The 12,500-nt window shown below is 46.5% G+C and overlaps 1 protein-coding gene across 1 annotated transcript in view; it reads left to right on the forward strand.

Annotated features, from left to right (window-relative positions):
- Positions 1–395: 395 nt before the first annotated feature.
- Positions 396–12,500, forward strand: part of cUnh8orf34 (chromosome Un C8orf34 homolog) — a gene marked incomplete at both ends in the record, with an annotated part of 70,176 nt that continues 58,071 nt past the window's right edge. Inside the window, 1 exon segment of the mRNA XM_084443500.1 lies at positions 396–464. Coding sequence (XP_084299626.1) covers positions 396–464 — 69 coding nt within the window.

A 12,500-nucleotide genomic window follows, 5' to 3' on the forward strand; every position in this document is an offset into this window, starting at 1 on the left:
CCTTTGGACACGGATAATTGGGAGGAGTGTCCGTTGTTCTGATAACACTGACTCAGCCAATGAGCGGAAGATTTCAAATCACCATCAAATAGCAGTCTTCGCTACTGGTTTCAAGAAGGAAGCCGTCGCCTAATTAGCGTCTCGGTGGGGACGGTCCCGTCCGTAGTGACCAAGACAAGAAGCGCAGAGTCCCACTTTCCACTATGTGCGACGCGGTGGAGCGAACTCGCCGCGCCTGACGCCCTATGCAGCGCGGTGGTATATTTAGCAGTATACTTTGCGACAGTTTTACAGTTCATAGGTGTCCGAATCGTCTCGTGTGAGTGAATGCATAGTCGTGTCCCAACGTTTTATTTTAGCCCAGCAACGTTAAATGCAAGACATCCAGGTTCTTCATGGCGTATCAACAGCAATCAAGAATTCAGTCGTATTTGGAGAAAAATAAAATTGGACCCTTGTTTGAGGTGAGTGTGCCAATAATAAGCTACTGAACACTTCCACACACTGTCCACACTGCATGCCTCACTTACAGGAGCATGTGTTGTATGCCCGAACAGGATATGTTATAAAAGACGGCTCTGCATTCCACATTAAGCTAAACGGACCATCTCTCCATCCAATTCACCCTGCGGTATCACATCCATGCTTTCATCCAAAAGATAGGATTCAGCATTCAGCATATCAGCTAGACGCCCTCCATCTGAAGCGATCACACACACACACACACACACACACACACACACACACACACACACACACACACAAGCTAATTTACTTATCTGACGTGTAAATGATGATGCGGGTTTATCATGACTATTCCACTATGTGGTTATTATGCAGGGCAACTTGGTTTAAAAGGGGAGAGGGCAGAGAGGGGCAGTGAGGGGCAGAGAGGGGCAGTTCTCTGTGAGGGTCCCGGCTATACGTTAGTGGAGCGACACATCTGCACAGTAGGAGCGCGGCCGAAGAAAAGGGAAAACTGAGGTAACAGGATACACAAGACCATCCCTGTCAGGTTTAACCTAGGGTGAGAGAGAGACCCTGATATCTCTCTCTATGTCGCCTATTGTATTCTACCTACATGTCGACGGACTTGTTTTAATGTTGCTGCCCGATTTAGCAACCTGCAGAAATATGAACCTGTTTGATAGAAGCAAAATTACACACTAGGATATTTTTGAGACGCCCTGACCTGTATGTTTTCATAGGTTTAGGCTCCTCAGTCTGTATGGATGGAGTTAATGCATGCATGTAGAAACATATGTTTCATTAACGGGTCAGATGGGGAGGGCCACGGGCCGCATGTCTGCCCTGATGCTAAGTTACCCTACAAACACCGTTATGGTGATGTGTGTAGCACCTATGTGTATACGTGCGTGTATGTGTGTGTGAGAGAGAGAGAGAGAAAGAGAGAGAGAGCATCATTTGCATACTAACGTGTGAGCGTGTGGTTTAGTGTACAGTACGTAGGTGAGTGACGCGGTTGTAGATGTGGGCGGTGCACTCGTGTGCGTGTTTCACAAACTGCTGATACCTCAGGTTTTTCATTGCTCTGGGCAGATGCTGTATAGGCACACACACACACACACACACACACACACACACACACACATGCACACACACACACACACACACACACACACACACACACAGCGCAGTCACCGGGCTGAAAGCAGAGTGCCCCAGCACCATGGACAGCAACACGCCTTCCCTTCAGCTGTCTCTGTTTGTCTCAGACAAGCTACGGTATCTCCCATAATAGTCTCTCTCTCTCTCTCTCTCTCTCTCTCTCTCTCTCTCTCTCTCTAGTCAGTCCATCCCTTGTCTTATATCTCTTCTCTTCCTTCCTCTTTGGCATGTCTGTAAATAAAGGTGAATAAAACATCAGGAGGCTATCACTAATGATTAGCTTACAAAGGATGTTTTGCAGTTGACGATTGCGAGGCCGATCCACAGAGTTGTCAGATGGATAACCGTGTGTTTTCTTAGTACAGTTTGCTCTTTTATGGCCAATAAAATCCACAGAGAGAGAACACAACACTGCTAATAAGCCAATAAACCAGTAGAATGACGCAGAACATGTAGGCCGTCTTATCAGAACGCCTGGCAGGAACCCTGCGTGCTACGCAACTACAGGAGGAGACTCTAGAGAGGCCCTCAGTTAAAACCAGCTTGTTCCTCTCACATGCTATTTGGTACGTTTGCAAATCTATTCTTTATGGTAATGAGTGCTCTGAAGGTTTGGAGATAGATGTATTTGGTCTCTCCGAGGCAGAGTCTACCCACTGAGCAAAGACACGTCTAAAAGACGTCTTTTAGATGTCTTTTTTGTCTGTTTCGGACGTCCAAAGACATCCAATTAGGAGCCAGAATGAATGTTTTTTTTTTTACGTTCAGATATTGAACCCGTTCTGCACGTCCACAGACGTCTTAGAGGGGTCCAAGCCAGACGTTTGAATATTGAGGGGTCCAGCAGACGTACAAACGGGGTTCAGGGCCGACGGACGTTATTAAGACATGATCTGAACGTCTCCCTGACGTTGCATGTTTGCTGGGTAAGAGCACAGGAAACGTCCCCCGGGTTTAGAGACCACCTCCTGAGGAGGACTGGTCTCCATGTGAACCTGAGAATGAGGTCATCTTCTAGATTAGACCATCCGCAGTGGTACCGTCATGTATGGAACCTTTCTCTCTTTTGCTCTTTTGCTACTGCTCTCTGTATATCTCTTCTGCTCTCTGTGTATCTCTTCTGCTCTCTGTGTATCTCTTCTGCTCTCTGTATATCTCTTCTGCTCTCTGTGTATCTCTTCTGCTCTCTGTATATCTCTTCTGCTCTCTGTGTATCTCTTCTGCTCTCTGTGTATCTCTTCTGCTCTCTTTATATCTCTACTGCTCTCTGTGTATCTCTTCTGCTCTCTGTGTATCTCTTCTGCTCTCTGTGTATCTCTTCTGCTCTCTGTGTATCTCTTCTGCTCTCTGTATATCTCTTCTGCTCTCTGTGTATCTCTTCTGCTCTCTGTGTATCTCTTCTGCTCTCTGTGTATCTCTTCTGCTCTCTGTGTATCTCTACTGCTCTCTGTGTATCTCTTCTGCTCTCTGTGTATCTCTTCTGCTCTCTGTATATCTCTTCTGCTCTCTGTGTATCTCTTCTGCTCTCTGTGTATCTCTTCTGCTCTCTGTCTATCTCTTCTGCTCTCTGTCTATCTCTTCTGCTCTCTGTATATCTCTTCTGCTCTCTGTATATCTCTTCTGCTCTCTGTGTATCTCTTCTGCTCTCTGTATATCTCTTCTGCTCTCTGTATATCTCTTCTGCTCTCTGTGTATCTCTTCTGCTCTCTGTGTATCTCTTCTGCTCTCTGTATATCTCTTCTGCTCTCTGTATATCTCTTCTGCTCTCTGTGTATCTCTTCTGCTCTCTGTGTATCTCTTCTGCTCTCTGTGTATGTCTTCTGCTCTCTGTGTATCTCTTCTCTCTATTCCTGTCTCATTATCCTTTCTCTCCACTTCTCCCTCCCTCCGCCCCCCCCCCTCTCTTTCTTTCTCTCTCTCTCTCTCTCTCTGTCTCTCTCTCTCTCTCTCTCTCTTGTGAAAGCCATACCAGGGCCATGACAGAGGACCTGAATGAAGGCATGCCTCAGCTTATAGGACAGGGACCTGGCGCAGGACCATGCTGGCTCTTGTTCTTAATGAAACTGCAGCAGAGCCTAGATGAGAGGTGTTAGCACAAGAAATATCCTCAGTCGAGCGCCACCTCAGTAATTACAGGGAAAGAGACACCAATTACCCAGAAACCACCTGTCCTTTGAGGAAACGTGCGTGGTCTGTTCAAACACTCCAGTCTGGAAGTAGTTACCATGCTCCCTGCTCCTCCGAGGCTCAGATGAACATCCACATATTCCTAGTTTGGATGTTCCTGCAGAGAACATCACCACACATGGGTCAGAACATCACCACACATGGGTCACACTCGTCTGACATGAAAAAGCCCCTGCCGTGTAGCCTATGTTCCATTACATTTACATTACATTACAGTCATTTAGCTGACGCTTTTATCCAAAGATAAGATTCCAAATCAAAGTCTGACTGTCCACACTGTTTTTAGCAAGTGTCCAAATCGGATTAGGCTCAGTTCAGACCGGGCCACATTATCGACCAATCTGACGTGGTTTCTGTGGTAACGACGTCAGAGTGGAGGCGTTGGTAAACATCTAGCACGTGTTTTGTGTGACGTCAAATAATTGCGACAACAAGAAACAGCCGAGCGAACACAAGACAGGATAATGGAGTCCAGTCACCTCAGTCCTCTGGCCTCATCACTGTCTAGTCGTGGTGCCGAACAGCTTTGACGCACCAAGCCCTGGAGCGGGTCGTTCAATGATCGAAGGGTCAGTGGTTCGAATCCCAGCTCCGACTGTACACATGTCCAAGTGTCCTGGAGCAAGACACCTAACCCCCAATTGCTCCCAATGAGCAGGTTAGCACCTTGCATGGCAGCTACCGCCATTGGTGTGTGAATGTGTGTGTGAATGGGTGAATGAGAGGCCATTGTAAAGTGCTTTGAGTGCTGCTAAGGTGGAAAAGCGCTATATAAGTGCAGTCCATTTACCATTTACCATTTACCAAACAATATCAATGTCGGAGTAGGCGGGTATGTACAGCAATGTTTCATGCTGCTCTCACGGCAGCTAACATACAAGCTATGTAATTACGTTTAACCCATGTAAGCACAAACTGTAAAGTTCCCTACTTTACAATACCATTCGCTAACGCGAGGTCAGTCACGACGTCAGTCACAACGTCACTCACTTATCACTTACATTACTAGCCTGGGAATCCAACACGCAAGACAGCAAAATGAAGCGAAAATACCAAAGTGGAGCCCAAAAACGGCATGAACCGAACAGAAAATAACAGAATATAGCAAAACTACCCAAGATATAATATTTTCTAACAAATCAAACTAATGCAGCAGCGACTATCGCTAGGAAGGATGCAGGCAGCACTAGCACTGAGTCAGCCGTCGTTGGAGCACCTGGTGTTGCTAGCAGCATCCATGCGCTAGCGTTACTGAGCCGGAGGACATGGCTGCAGCTTGCATGGTGCAGGCAGGCCAGGCTGACCCTGCTGCAGAAGAGGCCCCCCCACTGATCTTTCGCCTGATTTTCCAGCACAGCTACGTTCCTTTAGAAATGCTCTGAAGTCAGAAATAAAACGTATTGAAAAAGGTTCCATCATCTGACCGACCTGCTGCTCCTGAGACATACATCGATCCTGACCAGTGTCACAGACGTTGCTACCGCGTTCAAACTCTTCTTAAAGGAGTAGTAAAGGGAAAATGCATGTTTAGCCCTGTTTTAAGGTTACTTATGATCATATACAATGGTTCAGATCAAAACGTTGACAAAGCTAGCATTTTCGAGAAAGTTGATAATTGCTCTACCACCGTTTTGGTCATACAATGGATGTGGATGGGCATCTTTGGATGGGCGGAAGTTGTGTGGGAAAACCCATCTTCCAGAAGTGCATTTGTGAGGTCAGACACTGATGTTGTATGAGAAGGCCTGGCTTGCAGTCTCCACTCTAATTCATCCTAATCTGTTGGATGGGTGAGTGAATACTTTTGGCAATATAGTGTATGTAGGGTCAATAAGCAAACAAATTGGGAGAAAACGGGAGAAAAATCAGAAATTAAATGTATTATATATAGATATATTGTTTTCTGTATATAGGAGATATTAGGACACACACCCAACATTTTTGTAGCAATATAACTCATGCCATTAATTGTAAATTGCTTTTTTGATAAATCTTGCTGGCTACTGTCAGCAATCTGAATCTTTCAGTTAAGATTTAAGGCTTCTGACGGTTCTTCTGAGGAACAGGACTAGATGAATGCAGAGGAGCCTTCGACAGAGAAAAACCCTGAATCACAACGCTCCCTTCTGCCAGACGTTAATCAAGTCTTTCCAATTAGGTCACATCTTTTTTTTCTGAGAGTCATGGAAAGATGGAGACATATGGAATAGAACAGGCTGAACTTCAAAGGACTGAACCGAATGCTCTCTATGAGTAGTTGTGTGCGAATCTCATGAAGCTACTGTTAAATTAGACACACACTGTGGCATAGTTTAATGCCTTAACTTGGGTATCCTCTTCAGTGGTTGTCCATCCTCAGCCTTGCAGTAATCAAAGTGTTTTCAATCCAGAATGTTCTACAGCTCATGACCTACCCTTCAGTTGGGACCTCTGTGAACACATCAGTGGTCATTCATATTGACATCTGGTTTGAACAAGTTCTCAGTTTACACTCTGTGACTGAACAAGAATGTGTTGTCAGCTCTGCTAATCATGATGTACAGTCCCAGGGATAGCTCCATGGCTAGCATCACCACCACAACACTTAAAGGAATATGCTCGTTTTTGACAACCTGGACCTTATTTACGACATATTATAAGAAGTTTGACTCACCCAGATCACTTTTTTGTTGTTCGGAGGCCTGTAGAAGAAATATAAAATCCAGCGCGAGCCAGTATATCCATGTAATGGCGGCGCACGGGGCATAGGGAATGCCGTTTCTCAAAATCCATTTTCGGCCGCTAAACGGTTGTTTTCATCAATCACATTGCATGAATCGACAGTTGATATTCCTCTACGCCAGCCATTGTTGTTTTGGTTCCAAATAAGGGGTCTTGATCCTCTGTAACATGATCTTTACAAGCCTCTCCCCCACTTGCTCCAGCACGCATGCGCACAGGCCAGCGCGCAGACTTGCTATTCTCCGTCTGTAGGCTACACTCGCGGCTCACATTCTCTGCGCTACGATCGGATTGTTGGTGCCTAGAATATTGTGTGCAATATGGCTGAATATTTGTCAGATTTAGAGGATCTAGAAAATGAATTAGAATATGACGGACGTCCATATCGTTTTGAGCCAGAGTATACGGACGAAGAGCTCCTTGAAAGGAGGGTGAGGAGACAGAGAGAGGAACAGCTGGCTCGAGAACAAACCGCTGCACGCTCCCGAAGAGATGGTAACTGGTGGTGTTTTTGCCTACATTGTCACCCTATGCCAACAGAGGAGGAATGCATTTGTTGCTCTGAGTGGGACTTGAGGCCAGACGATGCACGTCTGGAAGTCTCGAGAAATAACGACACATCGGAATAGCAAGTCTGCGCGCTGGCCTGTGCGCATGCGTGCTGGAGCAAGTGGGGGAGAGGCTTGTAAAGATCATGTTACAGAGGATCAAGACCCCTTATTTGGAACCAAAACAACAATGGCTGGCGTAGAGGAATATCAACTGTCGATTCATGCAATGTGATTGATGAAAACAACCGTTTAGCGGCCGAAAATGGATTTTGAGAAACGGCATTCCCTATGCCCCGTGCGCCGCCATTACATGGATATACTGGCTCGCGCTGGATTTTATATTTCTTCTACAGGCCTCCGAACAACAAAAAAGTGATCTGGGTGAGTCAAACTTCTTATAATATGTCGTAAATAAGGTCCAGGTTGTCAAAAACGAGCATATTCCTTTAACCAGAAGTGATTTCTTATTACGTTTTTTGGGAGTTCAAGCACATTCTTGTGGGTAGTTCTACCAGATAAGTATTTTCTTCAGGTCCTATTATGTACAGATAATATCCTTTGTAGGAAAGATGACATTTCATTACAGTCATTTAGCTGATGCTTTCATCCAAAGCGACTTACAATAATTGCATTTAAAGTAGGAAAAGCTAATGTACTACTACTTGCCAGAACTCACAAGTGCATCTCCTTTCTAAAGAGCATAATCTAGTGCTGAAGGCAAAGTGCAAGAATAGCAAACTAAAAATACAATATGTGCTTAAGAGCGATGATCCTGGTAGTACTTCTTGAAGAGATGAGTTTTAAGCCTGCGGCGAAAGATGGGCAGCGACTCTGCTGTCCTGACGTCAGTGGGCAGTTCATTCCACCACCGTGGGGAGTCGTGACCGTGTCGATCGATCGCAGGGGCCTTGGAGTGACGGGGCAACCATTCGACTTGAGGTAGCTTAGGGTAGTGGTCCGGAGGGGGTGTAGGGTTTGACCATGGCCTGGAGGTAGGAGGGGGCTGTTCCTTTCATTGCCCTATAGGCTAGTACCAGAGTTCTAAACTGGATGCGAGCCGCTACAGGGAGCCAGTGTAGAGAACGGAGAAGGGAAGTTGTGTGGGAAAACTTTGGGTGGTTGAACACCCGGCGAGCTGCAACTTTCTGGACAAGTTCCAGAGGTTTATTGGCTGACACCGGGGCCCCAGCAAGGAGAGAATTGCAGTAGTCCAGGCAGGAGATGACAAGTGCCTGGATGAACACCGAGTGGGTGTCAACACAGAAGACACAAGATGCTTTCAAGCTCAGTGTGTGTATGCTTTCCTTCTGAATTGTAGAGCAATGTACTGTACAATATATAGCAATACTGTTACATTAGCATGGTTACCTGAATGAACAGTGTGTATTATATAACTGTTATGGTGGCCCTCTCCGCCCTGCTTGCCCCCTGCTCCCGGCCTGGGCTGCTGCCCCCAGACTCAGCCCCTGCTCCCGGCCTGGGCCTCTGCCCCCAGACTCAGTCCCTGCTCCCGGCCTGGGCCTCGGCCCCCAGACTCAGTCCCTGCTCCCGGCCTGGGCCTCGGCCCCCAGACTCAGCCCCTGCTCCCGGCCTGGGCCTCTGCCCCCAGACTCAGCCCCTGCTCCCGGCCTGGGCCTCTGCCCCCAGACTCAGTCCCTGCTCCCGGCCTGGGCCTCGGCCCCCAGACTCAGCCCCTGCTCCCGGCCTGGGCCTCGGCCCCCAGACTCAGTCCCTGCTCCCCCACACTGGCCTCCTGCCCTGGCCCAGACTCTCACCCCTGATCTTCCTTCCTCTAGTCCCTCTAGTCCCTCTCCCTAGTCCCTCTGGTCTCTCTAGTCCCTCTAGTCCCTCTAGTCCCTCTAGTCTCTCTAGTCTCTCTAGTCCCTCTAGTCCCTCTCCCTAGTCCCTCTAGTCTCTCTAGTCCCTCTAGTCCCTCTAGTCCCTCTAGTCTCTCTAGTCTCTCTAGTTCCTCTTGTCTCTCTAGTCCCTCTGTCCCTCTAGTCCCTCTAGTCTCTCTAGTCCCTCTAGTCCCTCTAGTCCCTCTAGTTTCTCTAGTCCCTCTAGTCCCTCTCTATGGTATCTCTAGTCCCTCCGTCTCTCTAGTCTCTCTCTATGGTATCTCTAGTCCCTCTAGTCTCTCTAGTCCCTCTAGTCCCTCTAGTCCCTCTAGTTTCTCTAGTCCCTCTAGTCTCTCTCTATGGTATCTCTAGTCCCTCCGTCTCTCTAGTCTCTCTAGTCCCTCTAGTCCCTCTAGTCCCTCTAGTCCCTCTAGTCTCTCTAGTCTCTCTAGTCCCTCTAGTCTCTCTAGTCCCTCTAGTCCCTCTCTATGGTATCTCTAGTCCCTCCGTCTCTCTAGTCTCTCTCTATGGTATCTCTAGTCCCTCCGTCTCTCTAGTCTCTCTCTATGGTATCTCTAGTCCCTCTAGGGTCTCTTGTTTCTTTAGTCCCTCTAGTCTCTCTAGCACGTGTTTTGTGTGACGTCAAATAATTGCGACAACAAGAAACAGCCGAGCGAACACAAGACAGGATAATGGAGTCCAGTCACCTCAGTCCTCTGGCCTCATCACTGTCTAGTCGTGGTGCCGAACAACTTTGACGCACCAAACAATATCAAGATCAGTCACGACGTCACTCACTTATCACTTACATTACTAGCCCGGGAATCCAACACGCGAGACAGCAAAATGAAGTGAAAATACCAAAGTGGAGCCCAAAAACGTAAACACGTTGCTGGAGCAACGATTGCGCGCTGTGCGCATGCGTGCTGGAGCAAGTGGGGAAGCTATTTCGTTTCGAAAGACGTTTCTTAAAATCATATTACAGAGGCATGTGAACAACCACAACAGGCCTACGCTCTATGTAAGCACAACTAGCGATTCATAAAGACAGATTGATGAAAACAACCGTTTCGCAGCAGAAAATAGATTTTTAGAAACTGCATTCTCGGTGCCCCGTCCGCCGCCATTACATGGATATACTGGCTCGCACTGGATTTTACATTTCTTCTACAGGCCTCCTAATTACACCAAAGTAATCTCGGTGAGTCAAACGTCTTATAATATGTCGTAAATATGTCAAAAACAAGCATTGTCCTTTAAGGACTTCACACAGACGAATGCAAGAAAGAGAGAACGTTTGGTCACTGTTAAGGTAAGAATATATTATTTATTAATATAACTATGGTTGAAGTCTGTCGGTCTGTCCTCTGCTCGTTCGTGTGTTGATTATTATGTTTTATGTGTACAGGCCTGCGTTGTGTTTGGAGAGGCTATGGCTGAGTCTGGCTATGTCCGTCCCAATGGTTCTGATGGTTCTGATTTACTACATATATGGCATCCGTTGTGTGCGCTAAACTTTCTTTTTACAAGTCTGTTGTAGGCCTACTGATGCAACGACCAGTTATACTGACAGCGTTATACTAGTGCTAGTATTAAGTCCAGTGGCGGCGTGCTTTACACCACTGCATCCGACGCTTTGCATTGCACTTGGTAATCTATGGCTTAGATGCAGCTGCTCAGCCATGGAAACCCATTCCATGAAACTCTCTACGCACTGTTCTTGAGCTAATCTGAAGGCCACATGAAGTTTGGAGGTCTGTAGCGATTGACTCTGCAGAAAGTTGGCGACCTCTGCGCACTATGTGCCTCAGACCCCGACCCCGCTCTGTCATCTGTTGGATGGGTGAGTGAATACTTTTGGCCATATAGTGTATGTAGGGTCAATAAGCAAACAAATTGGGAGAAAACGGGAGAAAAATCTGAAATTAAATGTATTATATATAGATACATATTGTTTTCTGTATATAGGAGATATTAGGACACACACCCAACATTTCTGTAGCAATATAACTCATGCCATTAATTGTAAATTGCTTTTTTGATAAATCTTGGCTACTGTCAGCAATCTGAATCTTTCAGTTAAGATTTAAGGCTTCTGACGGTTATTCTGAGGAACAGGACTAGATGAATGCAGAGGAGCCTTCGACAGAGAAAAACCCTGAATCACAACGCTCCCTTCTGCCAGACGTTAATCAAGTCTTTCCAATTAGGTCACATCTTTTTTCAAAGAGTCATAGAAAGATGGAGACATATGGAATAGAACAGGCTGAACTTCAAAGGACTGAACCGAATGCTCTCTATGAGTAGTTGTGTGCGAATCTCATGAAGCTAATGTTAAATTAGACACACACTGTGGCATAGTTTAATGCCTTAACTTGCACAGGATGTCCTCTTCAGTGGTTGTCCATCCTCAGCCTTGCAGTAATCAAAGTGTTTTCAATCCAGAATGTTCTACAGCTCATGACCTACCCTTCAGTTGGGACCTCTGTGAACACATCAGTGGTCATTCATATTGACATCTGGTTTGAACAAGTTCTCAGTTTACACTCTGTGACTGAACACAAATGTGTTGTCAGCTCTGCTAATCATGATGTACAGTCCCAGGGATAACTCCACACTAGCATCACCACCACAAAACTTTCCCATTGAAGGGAATTAACCAGAAGTGATTTGTTATTACGTTTTTTGGGAGGTCAGGCACATTCTTGTGGGTAGTTCTACCAGATAAGTATTTTCTTCAGGTCCTATTATGTACAGATAATATCCTTTGTAGGAAAGAGGACATTTCATTACAGTCATTTAGCTGATGCTTTCATCCAAAGCGACTTACAATAATTGCATTTAAAGTAGGAAAAGCTAATGTACTACTTGCCAGAACTCACAAGTGCATCTCTTTTCTAAAGAGCATAATCTAGTGCTGAAGGCAAAGTGCAAGAATAGCAAACTAAAAATACAATATGTGCTTAAGAGGGATGATCTTAATAGTACTTCTTGAAGAGGTGAGTTTTGAGCCTGCGGCGAAAGATGGGCATCGACTCTGCTGTCCTGACGTCAGTGGGCAGTTCATTCCACCACTGTGGGGAGCCGTGACCGTGTCGATCGATCGCAGGGGCCTTGGAGTGACTGGGCAACCATTCGACTTGAGGTAGCTTAGGGTAGTGGTCCTGAGGCGGTGTAGGGTTTGACCATGGCCTGGAGGTAGGAGGGGGCTGTTCCTTTCATTGCCCTGTAGGCTAGTACCAGAGTTCTAAACTGGATGTGAGCTGCTACAGGGAGCCAGTGTAGAGAACGGAGAAAGGAAGTTGTGTGGGAAAACTTTGGGTGGTTGAACACCCGGCGAGCTGCAACTTTCTGGACAAGTTCCAGAGGTTTAATGGCTGACACCGGGGCCCCAGCAAGGAGAGAATTGCAGTAGTCCAGGCAGGAGATGACAAGTGCCTGGATGAGCACCGAGTGGGTGTCACCGCTGAAGTCACAAGATGCTTTCAAGCTCAGTGTGTGTATGCTTTCCTTCTGAATTGTAGAGCAATGTACTCTACAATATATAGCAATACTGTTACATTAGCATGGTTAC

The sequence above is a fragment of the Borostomias antarcticus genome (assembly GCF_949987555.1).
Source record: "Borostomias antarcticus genome assembly, chromosome: 9".
NCBI lineage: Eukaryota > Metazoa > Chordata > Actinopteri > Stomiiformes > Stomiidae > Borostomias > Borostomias antarcticus.